Source organism: Ciconia boyciana, chromosome 13, assembly GCF_034638445.1.
Source record: "Ciconia boyciana chromosome 13, ASM3463844v1, whole genome shotgun sequence".
In the NCBI taxonomy this organism is placed as follows: Eukaryota; Metazoa; Chordata; class Aves; order Ciconiiformes; family Ciconiidae; genus Ciconia; species Ciconia boyciana.
The window spans coordinates 16,726,207-16,749,434 of NC_132946.1; the positions used below are offsets into that span (position 1 = coordinate 16,726,207).

Consider the following 23,228-nt stretch of genomic DNA (forward strand, 5'->3'; position numbering starts at 1 on the left):
GCTACAGACATCAGATAACCTCAGCCCTGCACAGTCAGTCATGGCCAGGTCTAAGACGAACCGCTGCAGCCTCTGCACTGCAGCAAGTCCCCGATTGCTGAAGACCTGTTCCCCAGAGACCCTTCGGAGCTGTAACACCAAGCCAGCCCTCCAGACAAAGCTAGAGTTTGCTGCTCAGTCTCTTAATGGTCTTAACAACCTCCCAAAGGTAGGAGCTGTACTGCACATGTCACTCAAATACTCCTACCCGTCAAGGCCCAAACGCATACGCCAGAATCACTTCCTCAGCTACACAGACAGATGCGCGTCCGCATGTGTTACACATCACGCTCTGCTCTGCGCTTCAGCAGCTTTTGCTCGTGTTTCCATACCCATCTGCAGTTTAGGAATACGCTGGCCTGCTGCTTCATGCCAACTGACAGTAAAAATGAGTGGAGATGGCAAGATCTGTTTTCCAATTCATTCATACAGTCCTCACGCAGTAACAGCCCTCAAAAGACACCAAATATCCCTTAGAGCATTCCCGCCTACTTTCACATGACAGTAGGATGAGGCCTTTCCCTGAAGGACTGACGTTTGCCTGGCTGTCTTCTGCTGCTCAGACTAGGCACTCCTGTCACCCGCTACCCTTCATGGGTGACTGGAGAGGAGTCATTGCGCAACAAGTCTCCCTCCATCACACCCTCCCTCTACACTGCACAGAGTAGGTTTTACCTCCAGTACACTGCCATTTGTGTTTCTCTGCTCTCCCAACTTGCTGTGTCCCTCCCGACCCTCCGCTCCTTCCCCAAACAACTGTATTTAAGCTCAGAGCTGGGAACCTGACTGTCTCGTCCCTGCAGGCAGCCCAGGGCTGTGCAGCCCCCAGCACACTGCAGACTCCCTTCTGCTTTGATGTTCATCTGCCAGCTCTCAAGTTGGCACCATTATGTAGAACGTAATTGCTACGTCTCTGTACCTGCAGTAAAAACAAACAACAGACGGACAAGCTCCGGTCATATTTACCTTTCCACTATCTGGGCTGTGCATTTGCCTTTTGCACTATCTCCCACTGGGTATTTAAATCAGACTAATTGGCTTCCTTCCCTGCGCCAATGACAACCAGTGCACTGAGAAGTGACCGTTAGCAGGGACAGGGTGGGTTTGTGTGTGCATGTGTCAAAACCAGACTGTTCCCTGAGGTATTAACAGTAATTTTCGCATCTTGTAACTTGTATCGCTGTTCAAAAAGTGATTTTGAAGATTTTAAAAGCTCCATATTCCCTCCCTTCTATAAAGCTGCTCACTGTGCTTGCCCATGCTCTCATCTCCTGGCACAGCTGTCTTCTGTGCAATTAATTCGACCTGGCTTTCAACAGCAACGCAGACTAAGCAGGAGTTTTCCAATAAATAAATCCATCCTATATTCAAAAAGAGTCTGGATTTGTAACCGGTCAAGATGAAATACTTTCCACTCCAATAAAAGCTAGAGAGGATATTAAAGAATATCACAAAAATGCCGGCTGGAAGACACCTCCAAAGTCTAGTCCAGCATCCTGCTCCAGCAGGATTATTGCCAATGCTGTAGCTTTTTCTAGCCAAGCTATGAAACCCGCCAAGGATGGAGATCCCCCCACATGTCTGGGTAATCTGTCCTGGGCTGTACCACCCTCCTGGGGAAGAAGTTTTCCCAAAAGTCCAACTAGAATCTACAAAGCTGTAACTTGGGGCTCACAGCTCCAGTAAAGATGGGCACTACCTTTGCCTTTTTGAGCGGTGAACATTTATAGGACCCAAATGGGACGTAAGATGCATTTCTTGGGGCAGTAACACTGCGTTTGAGTCCCTCTGAAGCTGCACAGATATGTCTATTGACAGATGTGCACTTCCAGATCCAGATGCGGCGATGGAAGATTATTGCCTTCCATTGCTCATCACTGTTGTCCCCTCTTCAAGTTATAAGAGCTACCCCTCTAACAGCAGTGTAGTGTTCTTAAACACTGCATAAAAAAGGATTATCTCAGACCAGTCATTCAAATAAAATTAGCTTATTTCTGGCCAAGGAGATATCCCTTCCACCATCACTGCCTGAAGATGGAACAGAACTATCCACAGCTTAGTGCCACCAATGAGCATTCCTCAGTGGAGTAAAGGGCCTCCATGTCCCAATCCAAGAGCAAGAAAAAAAATCCTGAAAGTGACTCCACACCCATGGCTTGGGAGAGAAGCCATCAGTGAAGCCTCAAACTGTCTTTAAAAGTACTGCTTAATGTGCAATGAGGAACACTTTGTGTACGTTACCAAAGACCTAGCTCAAAAAGAACTTGTCTCCTTCTCAAGTTTACTTCTGGAAGGACATGCCAACCCTCCTCCAGCAGCACCTAAGGAAAGAACTTGGATTTCAATTCCCATTCAATGTTACAAGGGTTAATGCAGCCAATGCTGGAGCCAAGCTTCAGTATTCCTTATTTCCCCTTAAGGTTTCTGCCTTGCAAATACCGGCTGTGCATAGCAATGGACAGGGACAAGCTCTTTCTGCCATCTGTTTAATGAATAACAGGCGTTCAGAGGCATAGACACAAGAAAATATATGGGGCTGAACTTTATTGCTCTGCTGAAAATAGCCCATCCCTTTGTGTGCACACACAACTATACTTGGAAGGGCAGTTACAGTATATTTAGCGCACTAACTATGCATTTATAGCAGGAGTTTGTTCTGGGAGGCAGCTGATACAGCAGAGCTATTTGCCATAGCACAGCCCTCATTAGGCTGCTATTCCTCAAAATGAAGCAAAAAGAAGAGCTGACGCAGTAACCGGCATTAGGGTAATGAGGGAGATCAGTTCATTCGCTGCAGCGGCTTCTCCACAATTGTTTGCACTTTCATTAGGAAAGATAGGTTTACCCAGACACTCATCTCTGATGGTTTACAGCACAAAGAGAGAGAAAATACACTCACAACCTCCAAGTTATGGTGTCTCATAAAGCCACCAGTAAGCAAGAGCATCTTGCATAAACATTTCTATTTGTACACTCCAGCATCCTACCCATAGGACCCACTTGTTCATCATACCTTCTCTCTTCCTCACTGTTGACTTAAGAGTAAGCTATGCAGTTGTCAATTCAATCTATAGTACAATGGAATTTCAGACTTAGCAAAGTATCCTGGGGATCTGCAAAAGAACCTGGTGCACGAGCAAACTGCAAAATAAGCATCATTAAGACAGCTGCCTGCTTACGGCAACTGATTTTATGAAGAAATCGAAGTAATTTTTTTCATCTGCAATTCCAAAGCTTTCAAATGGCTGTTTTACCCAGATGAGGGAAGTGATAGGGGAGCAATCATGAAATCCTTTCCTCTCCCTTGGATAACTAAGACTCTGCATTGCCACTAAACTGGTCCAAAGCGTCCCCCACAAATTCTGTCTTAAGATATCACCAATTATAATTTAGTTTTTACTTTCCTTTCTCACTGGTTTTGTAATGACTTATCTGGTAATGAGGAAAAAACATTTCAAAGTGTTCTAATGGACAAAGTGTTGCCTCCCAATCAGAGAATATCCTCTGAACAGTTTACAGAAGATGGAGAAGGAAACAAGTAATTCAGAGAGCAGTAACTAGCCACAAGCTTGGGAGAACTCTGTGAAAATACCTGAGCGCAGCATAGCTGCAAACTTTGCCGCAGACAAGAAGTATTTTCTTGCTATTGCAGTTTCTCTAGGCTACTTGACTATATCCATCCTAGAGTGAGAACCAGGTTTTCAGGGGATTACCAAGTGAATCTGGGAAGTATAGGAAAAGCTGCAGAACTTGCCTCAGGTGGTTTTCTGCTCCACAAGTATGAAAACCAGTGAAAGCTGCATTCCAGTGATGCCACTGAGTTTTGAAATGCTTAGGGAAAAAAAGTATTTTCCCCCACACCTTTTTCCCAGATGGCTGGTTAGGAAGTCATTCTGCTTTTTACCATGTGCAGAACCACATCTTGCATATTTTTGTTGTGTTGAAATTTATAACAACAAAACGGGGTGCTACTAATCACACATCCTAATGACTTTAACCTAACTAACCTAACGTAATGAGCAGCTCATCTCTGCAAAACAGACCTTGAAACCTTTGTAGACTGGTCTGTAAAAGTATTCAGGCTGGCTTTGCGTCTGATGCTCTTTGTCTCATATTTGCATGGAGTTACAAACCTTAAAAAAATATAGGATAGCTGGCTTGGAAATATCAACAGACACAAAATGACAGCATCAGCATGACTGGGTCTTTGCTTTGCATGCTTAGAAAGTTTTTTCAGGCCATGCAGTTTTATGTCTACCATGTGTGGACACAGGAAAACTGGCAGGCAAACAGTGAAGTCCCTGTTGTCCAACCATATGCCCTGATGCTCCTTCACACATCCAGGACTCTTTGTTAACAAGTGTTCTTGTGACACATATATTAGTTTCTGTCAAAAAATGATGTGCACAGATGAAATAGGTATAAGGGGAACAAACCCAAAAGAATTTATCCTCCAAAATCCCAAGCTAACGGGATTTGCTCAGAGTCCACACCAATCCTTCAATAAAACAGCAAGGATAAGAAAAAAAGATTACATTCTGCACTCCTCATTTCCTACCTTGCAAACATGCGAAGATCTTCTGGATTTTGAGCAGCAGGGACATTAAGGATAGCTTCCCGCTCATGTTCCAACAAGCTTGCTAGGAGATTCTCTGTCATCCTTTTATTTAGGGGTGAGTCCCCACCAGGTATCAACTCAGCACTGGAATTATCCATGCTAGGGCTTGTCAGAGTCATGTCATCACTACTAGCTATCAGGGGAAGAGAGAAAGAGACACAGAATTTTTATATTCCTCAGCATAATGATGCAAAGATTATCAATTCAGGCTGTTTCTATGCAGTCTTTCCAAATAATCCCTTCAGATTTGTAGAGCAAAGAAAGTGGCTCTCGTAATGCTACATGTATCTGCAATTAGTCATATGACAACACAGCAATTTTCTCAATGGGAAAGTCAAATGTTTCAACAAAGTCATCAATTTATGTGGAAAACTGTACTTCTGGAGACCATAAACAGTCCATAAAAAACATCTGAAAAGAAAATTCCCAGCCAGCTCCGCTGGAATACCGTGAAGTGGTAACATGAAAAGCTTAACAGCACAGAAGGTGGGAGCAAGCAGAAAGAAAGGCCAAGAAGCAATATCCTCTTGTGAGTGAGCCAGAATAAGCAGATCGCAGACTTATCTGACTCACGTTCCAAGATTTCTGCCCTAATTCATGACTTCTGTAAAGCTGAAAGTTGTACAGAGAATCTCTCCCGTTATCCAACCTCAGTGCTGTTCTGAGAATGCTGCTCATAACAGCACAGGCAGGAAAGTCTGGGGATTTCAGCATTGTATCTGATTCATACTCTTGAAAAAATGCTTTCCTGGAATCACCCTGAAGAACAGCATTGAGGAGATTAAAAAAATCAGGAGACATATACAGAAATCAACCATCTGTGAGAATGACAGCTAGCTCTGCATCTCCTTAGGTAGCTCTACAGCCCACAGAAACCAATGCTGTTTGAAACAAATTCTCACAATTTTCTTCCTCTCCTGAAAACCAAAATTCATGCAGTAACAGCAGTGCAGCCAGAGTAACACGGAAGTACAGCATTGAGTACAGCAAGGAAGTAGGAAGTTACTTTGAAAAAATAGAAGTATCTCTGACAAAATAAAAACATTTTACATGACCAAATGAGAACTTGGCAAATTACAAAGCACTACTTGTTTTTAAAAACAAGAATTCAAGGCCCTTAAGACTTTCACCAATGCCCAACTCTAAATTTAAGAAGGGCTGGACATAATTAGCATGCACTCCAGCAAAGACGAGTTGTCTTGTTACCAAGGCCTGATTACCCTAGGCATTGCTAAGGGAAGCACTAGAAGTGGGCTGTAGTCTGAACAGCAGAGAAAAGTGTGCTCATACTTGGAGAACCAAAGCTGAGAGCATTGGGGGTGCTTAAACTTCGGCCTCCAACTCTGGCAGTAAAGGGCATGTCTTCATCTTGGGCTCGGAAATCCTCCTCATTTGGTGGCACCATCAGACAGACATACGTGTGAAGCTGAATCAGAAGCCGGTGTTGGAGCATCCATATCACCATTTGAATGAGCTGAGTCTGCAGAAAGAGAAATGAGGTATTAAACACCCGTGAAATAAAATACAGGAGGAAAACAATGCACAAAGCTTAGGCTTTGGGACTTAAGAAGTCACAAGGAGAAATGCATTCCACCCCACACCACAGTTTTATCTCTCCTCCAATCATAAAAAGGTGATCAGGCACACATGTTCATTTACCCCCAAAGCCTTTGTGGATGCTGAGGCTGTAATCAAACCTTTAATGATCAACATGTCTTTATGCAACACTGACCAGCACAGTCAGTGTCCTCAAACGAACCAGCCCTGTCCCCTTGCCGTAGCCCCACCACCTGCTATGTTCTAGCAGAGCAGCTGAATGCCCTCAGCACATAATGCTTTAGCCATACAAAGGTAGCCATACAACCCCACAGGGATTTGTTCGGTCCTCTTTTAACAAAACAAGTTTAGTAGGTGCTACAAAAATGGGACAGTCTTCCTTCTGAGAGACCAGACATGGGAAATGAGTCAACCAGACGCAGGCCCAGATGCCCATGGCCCAACAGTGTGAGCCCTGAGATCAGTTTGCTAGTTCCTAAACAAGGCCCACTAAAATCACTAATCACCGAAGGGTTAATCCCAGAGCAGTCAGGTTAAAGTGCAGGTTCCCCTAGAAAGCCAGGGAGAGGGCAGGGTGATGGGGCAGAGCTGAAGCGGCCAGGACAGGTGCCCAGAAGTAGGAGCCATTTGCCGTCAGATGGGAAATTGCTGCAAAACCATGGGAGAGACTCCAGAGATCAGAGCTCTGCCAGGACTCAGCGATGCAGAAATAGCGCTAACAGCAGCAGAAACCTTGGCAAGAGACAGCAGCCTGCCGCTGCCAAGGAGTGCCCCCCTCCATGCAAAGGGTTAATATCCCCCATTTGCTCACCATCCCTCTGCAATAATAGGACAGGCCAAGCTTATAAAGGCACCTAGGCTTCTAGGGTGCAGACAGGCAAGAGTTTCAAAAGCACCAAGAGATGACACATTAAACAAACATGCAAAACACCTTTGTGTTACAGCAGCTGAAGACCTGCGCAATGTCCCCAGAGCAATGCTGAAAGCAGTGGGCAGGGTGAGGGACAAGCGTTTGTAGGTTCTTGGCATGACCTATTTTCAGGAGTTTTGGAGGAGCATTCAAAACGCATCATCGTGTCTGAATTTCTGCACAAAAAGCCTTTTCATACCACTGCAGGCAACCCTTGCCATAGCTAACGGCTCTGAAAACACTGATTCACTGACAAAAGCTGTTTGGGGATTTCATAGCAACCAACACTGTTTTGGTGAGAGAAACACATGCAGAATGAGCTCAGACTCTGAGACGGAAGCTAGCTCTGCTGTATTAATCATCAGGATAACGGGCCAAATCTCAATAAAAGCCCCAAACTGAAGTTCATCAGCCCACATAATTTTCCTTTTTCCATAAATCTTATAATTCTCCGTTCCTCTGCTATCAAATCACAAAAGAAGCATCATCTGTTTGCAGACAGACCCACACCCTGTCTTTTCAGGGATTACCACTTTTGGGGGCTGAATGGATTTTAATCTTAAAACATATTATCCGGGATCGCCTTCAAACATATCTTTTTTGGAAAAGCCATAATTCATTTTACATGTTTAAAACAAAATCTATTAGGAAGCAGAAAATCTAAGAGGAAGGTTGGCAAAAGATACCAAATGCATAGTGTTTTGCTAACATCTGAAATCAGCCAGGAAGAGAGAGGAGGCTTACTCCAGTGATTACGTTGCTAAAAACCTTCCTTCCAGATGCAGGCCAGGATGGAAAGATGTCTCATATATTTTACTTATATTTCCAACCTGTTGGCACACAGCGATGTCTGATTAGCTAGTTTCACATCAAATGAAAGAGGTCTGCACATTTCACAGCACAAAATAACCCTGGAAAAATCCAAGGCAATTCAACGAGACTGTAAGACAGGCTCTGCCAGACCTGCAGATCTGCCAGGTAGGGCCTGACCTAGACCAGCCTCCACTGGTCACTTCGGTGGTTTCATGAATTACAAAAATAGCCAGTTGCTTTCGTTACAGCTCTGTGTGTGTGGAAAGTCTTATCCAACACTCTCTAATTCTGCATACGCACCTTCACCTCTATGCTCTTATGCAAGCATCTAGAAAGCCACCCTTGAGACAGCAGCTATGGCTCAGTGGAACAAGAAGCCAGGCAAAAGTGGTGTTACAGCTTTACAACTGTAATGTCGTGCAACGATTGCCAAATGCCGTTGTGCCATAAGTGGGAGAGCTGGAGATCGGCTGTGACTAACTTGAAAACTAGAGAAAACTGTTCTTCCTTATTGAAGTGAGCCTGAACAATCATCCCTAGATAAGAGAGAATGATGATCATTGACGATTATCTGTAATAAGCTAGACTTCAGCAGGAATTTGGTACCTCTTAAAATCTAGTCCTAGAAAAAAGCACAAGCATGTCCTGCACCATGCCCAGAGTGGTGCACTTTGTGCTGTCACTGCAAACGTGCCTCACACCACCATTTCCACTTTGTCCTGCCCACACATAAATACCTTTTCCAGGTTTAAACCTATTTCTTACCAAAAGCAGCAAGTGTTTTCACAGATAAGGTCTAGCAGAAGCTTTGTTAATATGTTCTGCTGCTTGTCTCTGGACACAAACACTGAATTTACATCCATTCTCCATCTGCTCCTCTTGATAGAGCTTACAGACAGGTCTGCAGGAGAGAAGGCTTCCCTGCACCATCTGTGCTGCTCTGGCTGTCGGAAACGCTCTTCCTCCCTCAAAGATACAGGGTTATCTTAGTGCTTGGTCTCAGTCTGCTTGATTAGCTGGGCTCCTTGCTGAAGCCAAAAAGGGCTGAGAGTAGCTTCCCAGGCAAGGGTATGCTTCAGTCCCAGGACTGCCTCCACTCACTCAGTCATCATGTGGCACTGTAGGAAGCCATAGCCAGCCTTTTTTGGCTGAAACACCAGGACCATGATGGAAATACAAAAGGAAACATTTTTCATTGCTTAATTTAACTAACAATCAGTTCTAAATTTCATCCATATTCCTTTCACCTTTCCCATCTCCCCCACGCTGCCTCTTTCCAGTCTGCTCTGAGGGGGTCCTGTCTGCTGCAGCATCTGGACCACTCCCGCTGGCACGGATCAGCCGGTGGCCATCCCCTTTTTCTCCCCATCTCGTGGCGCAGCAGGCCCCGAGCAAAGTTAGAGTATGTTGTCATGCAAGGCAGCACAGAAGGCGTTAGGAACAATACACTGCTTTGTGCTTACTGACAAAAGCAGAGAAGACGTATTAGCTTCTGAAAACACGGGCACTATATGTCAGCCCATCTGGGCAGTTTGGGACAGTCAGAGGAAAGCTCAGCCCCAAGTCTTGGAGGGACAAGATCCAGCATTCATTATTCTCTTCCCTCTGGGAATCAAAGGGAGCATTTGTAACACTCTTGAGTAATGCATTAAATAAAACGCATTTCCTGCAAGGATTCTTTAAGGCTGTTTCATTCCCAGGCCTAAAAAGCTACAGAAAATGCCAAAATAACAGGGACCAGCAACAGGTTCAGGAAAGGGAAGGGAAAACAGCGACCCAGAAGCACTCAATCCTAGCTTGTTTCTCACTACATGAGGATACACTCTTAGTTAAAACACAGCTTGTTTTGCCCACCAAAGTATATGAACCCCCTTTCTCCAGTCTGGATTAACTGGTTATTTGACACATGCACTCTTCAAGGACTGACTTGTGAACTAAGTGCTGCTTTGGCTCAGCAGGAGAGCACCTTCAAAGTCGCTAGGGTAAATGGATGTTTGCTGAAATGTATTACCTTTCTTTAACATTCAAACCACGCTGTTTTATGAAAAACAGATCAGCTATTGAAACTTCTCCCTGTTTTGTAGAAAACACTCCGAAGACCCCTACTAATGTAGGACAAAACATTTATTGTCTAATATTGCCATTTTAATCATGATGTAACAGCTTTGAATTCTCACTTTGCTAAGAGAACTTAACCATTCCCTCCATTTAGGCCTAGAAAGCCATATTTAACTTGCGACACTGAAAAACCCTGATTTTATACCTAGTCCAACTGAATACAAATGCACCTTAATACTACTTCCATACCTTTGCCAACAAAAGCTCCCGTGACTCTTAATGCCTTCCAGATGCCCAGGAGAACAGTCCCATTTGCAGCGTGTCTCAGAAGACACAACTGCCTATTCAGTATTTGCATGCAGCTCTCCTCCCACTCCCATCCCCTGACACACGTGCTCATTTTCCACCGAGCTGTTACACAAAGCACGCCACATCTTCCGGATGCATAAGGCAGAGGCCTCATCTACTGATGCCTTACTCCCAACAGGATGGCCAGACTTATTAAAACAAAAGTGAAAAATTAAACATATTTTGTTCAGTGGCAGCTGTCATACTTTCCCATCTGTTTTTTTCTGCAGTTATCCTAGCCCCGTCAAGGGAGAATTAGGTAACTACAATAATAATAACAATGTTCATTATGACAAAGAGCTACTGTAGTGAAGGGGATGCAGCGAGGAAATTGGATGTCTAATTCACCTAGGTACACTCCTTCTACGTTATGGGTGGAAAGATCTCCCCTGCTAGTCCATGTTTGTTCCTCAAGGCAGGGTAGAGAGATGTTAGACCTTCTTCTGAAACAGATGAACTAGCTGAGGCCATAATGCACAGAGGAGGGGAAACCACAAGCATTATCCCTTTCTCTTGGTTTGCAAAGAAACAGCGCAGAGTAGCTGGGTGAAGAAACTTCGATATTGTACGAAGCAAGCCTTGCACTGAAAAGCACGTTAAAGCATTCCCATGCAGCAGCTGCAGTTCTCCAGCATGTGCCTAGTACACGTAGTCTGTCAATGAACGTGCGTTGAGCTAAAGGTTTTAGATCACCAAGTGTTTCTGTGCTTTCACAGGAGGTTATGAAGGGGTGTGCACCACACTGAACACCACCAGAGCTCCACTCTGGTGTGCTCTGCGGTCACATCAAGGCTGTGCCACACGTGCGAGAGGAGAGCACAGGGACAGGACCAACAGTCGCGGGCAGCAGACGGAAGGACAGCTTCTTTGTGGTCAGGGTAGAGGAGACACAAACTGCTTTTTTCCCACAAAAACACTAAAAGGGAAGATGAGTTTCCCTATTGCATCAGCTCACAGGATCTCCTCACCCCATGGCTGCACCCTGGTGAGATCCAGCACCAGCAGCATGAGCTAAACTGGTTGCTGTTCAGGACAGTCCCAGGCTGCATTGGATTGCTGCAATTCCAGGTGACACTACACAGCACGGTAGAACAAACAGACAGCTCACCACTGTGAAAAGGGGAAAGTAGCTTCTGCTTTCCTCACTCACATCCCCAGCTGCAGAAGTGCCTCCCTTGTTCTGTACCAGCCCTGGAGCTTGCTGGATCTCCCCCCGAGCGAATTCCATCTGCTAACCTGGCAGAAAACTAGTGTGGCTGAAACAAGTTAAGTGAGTAGAATCAAGCTGGACAAGAGCCAGCACTCTAGCGTAAAGGGAAGAGGGAAAGGAAAAAGGCATGTGTGCACGCACCTGAGAGTGGAAAGGAAAAACAGGGCCTCCTTCTCTCAGCAGCACTGAGATATTGTTAGATCAGCTGAGCTGTAGGCGTAGGCGCATCCTCATGCTGCTGCAACATTGCTACCCAAGCAAGGCAAGTTAAACACAGAAAAAGGGAAGCTAGCATAGAGATCACTACACGAATACCAAAACCTTTGCAAATTATAAGCACAAGACCATTGATAGATATACAGCAACTGGAGAGTTCAGTATACTGCTCATCATCACAGGCAAGAAACAAGATCAAGAAGACAGGCTCAAGAAAAATTCCTGCCTCTAGCCTAAGGTACGCTGAGAGCACTGGCAGTCCTGGCAGACACCACCCACTGGACATCTCCTACCTACTTGACAGACAGACACCAAAAGCAGAATGTAGACACACACTCCATCTTTCAAGACAGTCTTATCCTTCTCCTTGCTCAGGGTATTGCAGGTTGGTTGTACCTCCTACCAGCCAAAAACCACAGCAGCACCCCAAGTATAAAAATGCCAGTGTCACATTTTTTTAATTTACCCAAAGGAATGGAGCAACTCCACCCATATAACAGTAAGCAAACAAAAATAACTGTCCTCTTTCAAATCAAGCAGTATGACTTGAAGGGCTCTTTAACAGCTTTCCTATTTTGTATCATACACTTTATTAAAGCCTTCCGTATTCTCTGCCTATCCAGCAGCACATACCAAAAGGAGGGAGCCAATCCCATGCTTAAGACAAGAATCAAATGGGATGGATGCCATGAGACCATAACAGCTTCTGCAGAAAACACAGCCCTTCCTACAGTACTAACCTTCCAGCACAGATGACCTTCGGAAATACAGAGACAGTACAGTCACCATGATGAAAAGCACAAAATAACAGACTACTAGTGAAAACCTTCAAAGTTAAAAAAACCCCACATCCCCTCCTCCTCTGTACACAAAGAACAAAATTACAGTGAAAGGTCCAAATTTTGTTAATTTTTTTCAATGGCAAAGCAAATACAATTTGACAGTATTTACAGTTCAGAGTAAAGCATCTTTTATCACTGCACAGCAGAACAAAAACCCACCCACATTTCATCAGATTAATTGCTCTATTGACTAGATCTCTGTTAATTACAATTGGAGCCTTACCACCTCAGGATAGGGATTGGATTCATCTCTCTTAAAAGGCTAGTTCCTAACAAAACAATAATAGAAAGAGTTCTACATAAGTAAATCGAAGTAGAAGAAAATACTTTTCCTACATGAATGTACTGATATGAAAACATCTAAAAACTCTCTCTAGCCTAAACTCCCCCAAGAACTGTCATGCTTAGCTTTATCAAAAAAAAAGCTCGCCATGACTCACAACAGCCTACCAGTGTGGTCTGCTTCATCTTCACACACGTGTCTTGCCAATGTGGCCCCGAGTCTCCTGCAACCACAGTTCTCACCTCCCCTTTTCAGACTGTAGAAGGCACTTCCATAGCTTTTCACAGCATCATCCTTCATCCTTCCATACACGCGGAAAGGATGATGAAAACAAGCCGTGCTGTTGACCTTTAGGGCTCCACCACAGACATGTGAGCATCAGAAAGGAGATGCACACTCCAAAAGAGCCATTTTAGCACTCCAACAGCTCTGGCAAACATTGATCGCTCACTGTTGTTTCAAGGCATAACTGCAGCAGTAAGTGGCAGACTTTATTTGTGTATTTTAAAGAAAAGTAGGATGTCTGAGAACAACCAGAAGTATTGAAGGAGAAGTATTAAGGCAAGTAATTAATTTTAAAAGGAGTACTGAGAATAAGAAGCCTCCTGAAGCTACTGCTGCTAGGATAAAATTAATGCTATTAATTCAGCTTCAATTTTCAGGACACAGATGTGTCTGTAACTACAATGAAGTACTGACAAAACGGTAATCACAGCTCTTCCCCTCCTCCCAAGGTGGCAGCTGACCAGTACATACTATTGGGATTCGACGCAACATCATTAGTTATCTTTATCTCTGATCATAATCTCTGCCAACCTGTAATTATAACAAATTCTTCTCTCACAGTTGTGCCTGTGTGCACAATTGATGTTAATCTTCCAGATATCTGAACAGTGGCTAAATTCATATAGCCAGCAAGTCATCAAAGTATGAAGGCTAGCAAACAACACTACAAGAAATCAGCTAAAGAAATCTGCTTATGCTCCCTTTGCCGCAATGAGCTGTGTTCAGAGATCCAAGCTTCTTCATCTGGGAATGTAAGTGTCAGCCAGGAGACCTCACATTATTGAGCTCTTTCTTGCATTTCACCAGTTTCCAGAAATGCCGCAAGCCATGATCTATGTGTAAGCAAAACAACAGCACACAAATCCAAAATCCATATAGTATTATCCCAAATCTGAACATTAAAATGCTAATGCTGTAACACATGGACTCCTGTTGACTACGTGCCGAGTCTGCTTCCTGTAACAGCCTTTAAACAATTCCAGTTTCATATCAAAAGCTAAGTGAATAGACAGTTTGCTTTTATAACCAGATTGTGAACTTAAAGCAGATGGAATATAATGAAATTAAATGTGATTGTGATGAATCCACAGACTTGCACTCAGCCCTAATAATTTATGACAGTTTTCAGCAGACCAAATGGAGTTTCAGTTTTCCCTACTGTACCACTCAAGGAAAAGAAACATTCTGATTTTTCTTTTAGGATTACGCTTTGCTAGCACAGTGCATCTGCAGAGCTTCATCTTGAACATTCCCACAGCTTTTTGGCATGTGGATGTGAAACAACAAATCATACGGTTGGAAACGCAGTAATTGGCAACTTCTAAACCTGCAATAGCAGGTTCCTGACTAGGACTCCAAAAGCAACACCATTCCTTGTTCTCATTAGCAGGAGAACGAGGAGCTCTTGTACACTCCCCATCTCACCTCCTGAACGGGTGGCGCGAGCGGATTCTTGAACTCTGAGAGTGACACTGGGAGGGAGAACTTGGAAAGCATCGACGGCAGGTTGTGGCCCCGGAACTGACAAGAAAACGCATCTGCTAATGGAGAATAACTACAGAAAAGAGGTAAAGGCAGAAATCAGTTTTATATTGCTGGGCAGTGTAGCATTTATCCATTTAAGCATTACAGAAGTGCCTATTCCCAAATGAAATATTCTCTGTGATCTAGAAAAACAGTAAGGATAGTTTATGGCATGTTGCATCCTGCAAAAGTAAGCAAGAAGCACATGCACTTTCACCTTGGCGTTACATTCAGTTCCAGTACATTATTCAAAGTGTGGAGGGAATCCAGAGGAGAAAAATAAAAATCATAGAAAGTCTAGATCTGCGCAGTCCTGATCAAGGGAACAGGGATTCGGCAGTCAAGAGACAACAGGGATGGGCAGGATATACACACAATCTTTGACTATGCAAAATGCAGCTGCAGATGTGATTGTTCTCCCTGCCTATGCTGACAGGACAAGCAATCTGACTAATCAGAAGTAAGGGAGAGTTAAGTTAAATATTAGGAAAACCGTCTGTCTTAGGATTTCCATCTACAAAGGTCTTCAGGAACCGCACTGCCATATATGACACAGGCACAGTTGTTCCTGAATGACCCCAAGGTCCTTTCCAGCCCTGTTTTTATACTTCCATCACAGAAGTTTTGATTTAAAACTATTTTCCTATAACTGAGTTACAACTCAGATTCTAAAAATGTCTCAAAATCCAACACAGAAAGGGTTGCCAGTCTTCAGTAGAGCAAAAATACCCACCACTGCCTCCACATCTTCCTTGCATTGCCACTGCCTGCTCTCAAAATGGCCACATTGCCTTCTGTCTGCCAGAAGGCTTATCAGGATAAAATGCCATTGCATGAAACAATACAATAGTGATAGCAACACTACCTTGATTTGCTACTTTTGATTGATTTCAGGTGATGCTGTATGCCAGGTACACAAATAGTCCTATGAAACCCTCATTTATTTAACTTAATCAAAGTATTTTGTTCTGTAAATGTTTCTGTATTGCTTCAGGTTTGTACAGCCTTTCTGATACGGACATTCAGTGAGCAAGCATACTAAAAATACTAAAAGTAGCTTCACAGGGTAAATATTGCTTCCAAGGCCTACATCACCGCAGAAGCATATTGATCTGCTATGACACCCCTCCTTACCGCACACAAACTCCTATATGGCTTTGCAAGCTCAGGCACATGTAATGGTTTGTGTTCTGTACAGTCGCAACAAATTCATACGTGAAGAAAGATCCTAACCTATAACCAGTAAGACAGGGAAGGAAAGCGCATCTGCACTTCTCACCACTTTCTTACAACAGTCACTCATTTTCCTTCTACTTACAGACAGACACTGGCATTTGGAGAAAGCATGTAGACATTGTTTTCACACAGCGGATAAATAATAATTGCTTTTCCCCAGTAAACGAGATGTGCAGCAAGCTGGAAAACCTGCATTGAGAAAACAGAGAAAAATTAGGAGAGCAAAAAAGCAAAACTCAAACTCCCAGCAAAAGTTCCATACAATGACAGAAAAGTCATTTGAACTGAACGAAGGGAAAATGTTCCATCCTTTCACCCTGCCTTCAGAATAAATTCAGGGTTTAATGTAACATGTGGCACATCTAAAAGCATTTGACAAGGTTATGAATTTCCAGAGGTTCGCTTCACATTTCTAAGCAAATTAGTATTTCCTGCCTTAACAGAATTTCTTCAAACTGTATCAATAGAAGTTTAGCTACTTTTCAAGCCCCCAAAACCTATTTTTGTTTATGCACAAAATGCATTAAGTGTTATACATGGAAAAACAAAAGAATCAGCCTCTACTATGACACAAACATAAAGGAAACTAACACTACCTTTTAAATGCACTGACATATTTCAGTAATGAGTTACACAAAGTATTTTAATGTGTTAAACAAGTCAGTAGTTGTTAATGGCTGTGGAAGAGCCACATAAATAGCGTCTATGAGACATAAAATCCAGCCTGTATCATTACATGCATTTAACTTTGCTTTTTTGTGGAGAACAAAACTACAGAAGCGGTAGGGAATTTCCAGAGTTCATCCCATAGCTATATAACGCTAAGTAACACCACAGACCACAGTAAGCAGACCTGGAAATTTCATTACAAAACAGGACCTTTCCCTTCGAATAAGAGAAGGCGCAGACCTATGATCAGGAGCATCCGAGATGACAAGCTGTGTTCTTCTCCCCTGTCACACAGAGCACAGATCACGTCCCTGGGTCTGAATCAACCCTTAGAAGCATGGAGTGTCTCTCCCCTCTCCTGTATCATCTAATATAACCATCAGGCCCGACAAGCAAAGGGCCACAATGACTGCAGTCATCCGCAGTGGTCTCTCAGTGGCCTTGTGTCTCACGTGACTGCCAGCGTCTCATTCCCTCCACTGGCACAAACTTCCTTTTCAAGGGTTCGTCACATCACCTTGAGCAATTCACATTTGAAATCTGGTTGTCAATACTGGAAAGGCATTCAGAAAGAGCTGCTGGCTTGGAGAGACTGGCTCAAAATTGTTGCCCAAGCCTAAACTACAGCTTCTTCCTGGGAATCTGCAAAATCCGTGCACTAATGTACTAAGGGAAATCGATAGGTAGGTTTGCACAGGTTTTCAAGCTCTTCAGTAGAAAAGATCTTGGCAGATCCAGAGAAAGCAGCAGTATTTGGCCATGGCAGCTGTAAGCTTTCACTTGCCTTTTGGATGCCTCCATTTGCACAAAGACATCAACATGGTAGCACCAAGACAGACCACTGTGGCATAAGTCAAGAGTACTACTTGTTCTGGTTTTAACTACCTAACGGGAAGGCACAGAGAAGACAAAGTCTCTCTTCTTAGACAGGCCCAGGGACGGGACAAGAGGCAACACACACAAGGTGGAAGATGGGAAATTCCCATTAGATATGAAGAAAGTTTTTCACTCTGATGCTGGTCAAATGCTGGACCAGGGCCCAGAGAGGCTGTGGGATCTCCATCCCCGGAGGTATTCAGAATTCAAACGGACAAGTTCCTGAGCAGCCTGCTTTAATGGACTTGCTCTGAGCAGTGGCGTGGACTAGAGACCTCCAGATGCAATCTGTGATTCAGATGTGGCTGCAGGACTGTCAAGCACCGTCGCTGCACCACTGCTCTCCGTCTCTCCAACCTTTCCCCACGCTCTAAGGCTCACGCTTTCTCTGTGCACTCTGCTCACATCAAGAGAACTGATGTGCTCCTGTACCACATAAACCCACTGGCACACAGAAAGAAAATGCCTCATGAATTAAAAGAATTTCAGCCACCGCTGACAGTTCCCCGTACCTGCAGCAATGCCAAGTCAGCATCTTGAGCCAGTTGCTGCAAATTCTTCACAGCAGAGGTAGTTTTAATTACTCTCACCAAGGCAGGAGAGCAGTCCAATGGGAGCTCATTAAGCAATGACTTCTCATCATTTAAAAGTAATAAGGCATGGTAAGGCCTGCAGAAAAAAAGGAATACATTTGCACAGTAAACTGCAACTTTTCCTAAAGGCTTAGTTATTCCCAGACCATTATACCTGGGTCAATCTACTGGTAAAAAAGAACTTCTAATATCATCCTTTTGCTGTAAGTGGGTTCAGAATAAGCTTATTTTTATGTCACAAGATAAGATGCTCTCCATAAAAAGGGGATAGAGGGTTATATGGTAACTGGATGCCCCAGTGTCTAGAAAAAAATGACTGTGCTGAGCTGGCATACCATTAAGCCTGGAGAACTAGTCTGAAAACTGCTCATCTGCATTACTGAAATACAGAACGGATTAGAAAAAAGGAAGAAAGCAAGAATTAGTTACTTTTGCAGGTAAAAAGCTGTGAACATGGAGAGCAGGAAATAAGATATCATGGGGCTTGGGCTCTCTTTCTTCTAAAAGCAAAATTACTTCTGGAGCAACAGATTAAAATGAACATGCAATTCCTCTGATTGGAAACAGTGCAGACCCGTCTTGCAGCATCACCTCAGTACAACCACCTAATGTTAATGTAAAAGCTGTGGCTTCACATTGCCACGTATCCAGCAGCATCATGGTACCTCGGCACCAGCTTCAGAGTCTCCTGTCTCAGCCCATGCCCCACCACCACTACAGCTCAGTGTCACATCACTCCCCAGCTGTTCCAGCACAGACATTTGGGGCACCACACCTGGAACTGGAGGAAGGACCAGCCACGCTCTGAAGGACAGTTGCTCTTACCTGATAGATTTCAGGCTTCTCTCAATTGCTTCAGGGGGTATAAAGTTTGTGGCAACATAATGGATTTTATGAGGCAGGCAGAAACTCACTTCCAGCCAGTTGTTGATATGTAAACGGACCACCCCTGTTGTGCAGAGACTAGAATAGGAAGAAAATAAATACATAACAGATTTACCATGTATAGCAAATGAAAACAGTGGTCCAAATTCACCCCTGCACAGGGATCACATCAGGACAAGAAAAGACTCAATGTACCCTGTCTATCCCCAGACTGGCTGAGGGCCAGCTGATTCCTAGCTGCAAGGGCTTCCTTAACTTGTACTTACAGAGCATTATCCCCTACGAGGTTTTGGGAGGATTTGAACGATTTCACCACACTGATCTTCTGCTCCCTCTGCTCTTAGCATTGCAGCAGTATCTCAAGTTAAAAGCTTCTTGAAGATCTGCTGCAAGGCACTGGAAAATTCCCTGGACCAGAGCTGCAAAGGGCAAAGATGAATTGGGCACAATGTTTTCACCTCCAATTTCCATCTTCCTCTCCAAGGAAAAAGAAAACGAGATATCTGTACTGGGCAAGGGGTGTTATGAGCAGCACATTTCCACAATAATGGACTCCTTTGGTTCTGCTTAGGTTGTTTGTTTCCTACTAACCTGCTCCTGCTTGTCACATGAAATCACAAACGTGCATGTTAAATGGTTTCTTCATTCTAGGAAACCACAGGGACTAAGCTAAGCCTTTAAGCTGACTTCAGACAACAGGACTGGAGTGGAAATGATGGACATCTCAGGAATGACAATAAAGTCTGACCCTCATGTTCAGCCTGAAAGCAACTATAAGCCTCTTTTACTGAAAAATCCCAGAAAGCTGGGAGATTAGAGCAATGAACGTCATTCAGGTAGCTTTATAGAAGTCTGTAAATCTAGACAACAGAAATATGAAATATACCTAGATAGGTAACTATACTTAAAAACGGGTAAAGATACCATAAGGGTAACATACCATAAGGAGCTAAGCTAGCACCCCCTTGCAAACCTTCACAACACTGCCCAGCCCGCAGGCAGGAAATGCTGGCCTGGGAACAGCTTTGCTAGAGGCAGTGGGACCCAGCAGGGAGGAAGAGGCAAGGCCCACCACATCTTTTCATGTATACTGAGTTAGGAACGCATATAAACTTGCAAATCAATCTTAAGCAACAGTTAATCTTGTCCACACTGGAGAGCTGAATTTCTCAATATGTCCTTTGATTTTAAACTTTGTTCCATAAGAATTTTTTTTGGCCTAAAATAAAATTTCAAAGTTTGCACTCTGAAAATTCCAGTCTGAATTTTAAATTCAAGTGTGTTGAGACTTTTGTGTCGATAACACCCAGGAATTTCCCCTGTACACAAAACAGATTTTAAAACATGCCAGGAGCAGGCCGGGAGCAAATACATGTCTTGGAAATTCTTTATGTGGTGATTTAAACATTTATACCTAGCATTCAATTGCAGGCCACAAACTAACATGCTCTTTTTCAAGTTCATCTGGTTGTATACAGGGTTTAGAGAGACCTGAAAATTCAGCTTTAAAACAAAAACATTGGGTAGCTTTGGCTGCCGGTATAACTATTCACCAAACCACAACAGAGTGGTGAGAGAGCAAACACAGTCCTGTCCTGCCTCATGCATGGTCAGACTTATTAGGAAAAATCTCACTGCAGACAATGCTTTTCAAAAGGCCACGGTTTTGTTCTCAAATCTTGCACTGACCTTCGAAAAATATTGATTTTTTTAAGTTGCAAATGGAGCAGATACTATATATGTTTTCCCTGTTTTAAAAGGAACTGAAAGGATGAATCCACTGTCTCGCTGGCGCTACCACCTCACATCTGATCAGAGGCTCCAAACCCTGAAGGAACATGCAAAGCACAGCAAACAGCTCCGTTTTTCTTGCATTAAATGTTGCAACTCCAGTAACACTGCTTATCCCACCAGACATACACCAACTGGCAGATAAAGCTGGATTCTCCCAAAATACATCAAGGTAAAGGGCACTCTGAAGCTGTAGTTATCCACACTACCTACCAGGCCAAACACTCACAAGAGAAAACATGACAATGAATGAAAGTGGGTTAAGAGACTACCTGAAAGCTATTGGGGTTGTTAAAACAGGTTACCGAAAAGAAGCAGAGATACATGAAAATATGAAACACTTGCAGGGATATTTTCCCTCCATAGTTTAACATTCAGGAAACAGAAAAAAATACAGTTGGTTCCTTTCATTCTTTGGTCCAAGTGCACCAAGGCAGAAGCTTTAATTACATAATTACACTCTCTACAGCATAATTTTGTCTACAGTGCACTATACAACAAGAGCCTAGAACTAAAGACAACAAGAAAACCAGATTTTCAGTTCTTATCTGGATCTTAATTTCATTCTTCTACATTTGAATTCAACTGTACAATTTCAAGCCTTCATTATAGCTTTATGTATGTGATTTCTCTGTCACCTGCCCCTCCTTGGATGGAAAATAATTTAAGTCTCTAATAATTTGACAAGGAATAAGCTACATCCTCCAGCAGCAACGTATGCGACTGCCCTTAGCCAGCCAACAGAGTTAAATAATTTCACCAATATATACACAAAGATTCATGCAACATGAAATATAGTCAAGTCACAGAAAGTGAAGTTCGGATCCACATTTGCCTTCATTTTTACAGATTCCCCATGAAGTCATCTATTTAGCAAGCTTCTTACTGTGAGCCTCCCGAACCTCCATGAGCTGGCCCCCAGCTCTTTGGCTGGGGACCAGCAGACCCAGAAGCCATCTTCTTTTAGGGGCAGAAGCAGAATGGCAAAAACCAGCAACAGGAGAGAATACCAAGAAAACAACTTTTCAAAGTCGCATTAGGGAGTCACCTAGCTCCAATTCTACTTTATTCTTCTTAACCAAGTAAAATTGTGGAGCAAACAGTCCAGGAAGGCGCAGCACTGTGGGAAGGGGAGAACACTGCATCGGCTGCATTGCACACCGTGAACCTCAGGGACACAGTTTAAGTAGCCCTGATAGGAAACCTGGAATTGCACAAAGCATTCAAAGGTGCAGTAGGTACACCAGGAATTTACCAAAGGCTCTCTTTTGTTCTTTGCTCCTTTCCTAACTACTTTTCGCATTTTATAGGGATTTTTTGCAGTGTTACTACACCCTGAGCTTTTTCACCAAGTTGACTTTTTCACTGACTATCTGCTGTAATTCCAAAAGCTCTTTTCAGAGCAGTTATGTACTATATAAAGGCTGTCTGACCTTACATGCATTACTTTACATTTATCCATACTGATTTTCATCTGCTGTCTTATCAGATAGTTAACTGGTATCCAGAGACCTTGCTGCAACTTTCCCTTTTTCCCGCAGACTTCAAGAGTAACTGGGCAAAAATAGCTTAATTCGCCATACTCTAACTGGCTATTAAACCCACAAAGACATTCCATTTTATCCCATGAAAACTTAGTTTCAACTATTTTTTTTTTAAATCTCTGTTTAGATAATACATGATGAGAGATACTCAGGGATACATGGTGAGGGATTAGGATACTGAGAGGGGATATCATAGTCTCAAATTGAGACAGGGAGAAGTAAATAGGAAAAAGCTGTTTAACATTTCTCCATCATAAGACCTATGAGACTATCCAGTATCCATCTCAGGATACTAGAAAGAGCAAAGTTCAAAAGAAATAGAAAGAAACACAGAAACTAGTTAAGCCATGCACCTCCTTATCAGAGGATGCTATGCTTGTTAAATATTTACTCTGGCTTGCAGGATCATGGACTAATTCCGGGAAGTGAGATCAGCTGAAGGCTGTTGAATATACAGAAACCACTTCCAGAGCTGCAGGAAGCTGGGGAACATTTTTGGGAATATCACTGCTCTTTTGCTCTGCCCTGAACAGCGACTGTGAGCCACTCTCCCAAAATGGGAACCTGAAAGTTGGCCAGTATCCCACAGAATTGCAGCCTTTTTTTTTTTTCATAACTATTGGCAAAAGAGAGACAATCCTGACTCATATTTTGTAAGAGAGTTATGAATTTTTACATACACACACCTCATTTTATGTCTACCCTATTCATATCAGAAATTAATAATATGTTTTCTAGTTTGGTGGAGGTGAGCTTGTAGCTCTGGAGTTTGTTTATTTTTGCTAGAAGTTGTGATTACTTAGAGCTTTGAAATGGTTTCACATTTCCTTGTAAAGGACTCATTGACTGTCCTTTGGTCAAATAACTGTAGTTGGTTTCTATTTTACAGTACAGCCACACAAATCACATCTAATAATTCATTAAATCTCAT

General features: G+C 43.2%; 1 protein-coding gene across 10 annotated transcripts in view; it reads right to left on the bottom strand.

The window, feature by feature from the left end:
- The window catches only part of NPRL3 (NPR3 like, GATOR1 complex subunit), an 88,154-nt gene that overhangs the window by 43,774 nt on the left and 21,152 nt on the right, over positions 1-23,228 (bottom strand). For all 10 annotated transcript variants that reach the window (XM_072878510.1, XM_072878512.1, XM_072878519.1 and 7 more), the window contains 6 exons: positions 18,903-19,040; positions 17,997-18,153; positions 16,022-16,128; positions 14,605-14,734; positions 5,948-6,137; positions 4,598-4,790 (listed from right to left, as the gene is read on the bottom strand). In XM_072878510.1, the coding sequence (XP_072734611.1) occupies positions 4,598-4,790; positions 5,948-6,137; positions 14,605-14,734; positions 16,022-16,128; positions 17,997-18,153; positions 18,903-19,040 (915 nt within the window). The remainder of the gene's footprint in view (positions 1-4,597; positions 4,791-5,947; positions 6,138-14,604; positions 14,735-16,021; positions 16,129-17,996; positions 18,154-18,902; positions 19,041-23,228) is intronic.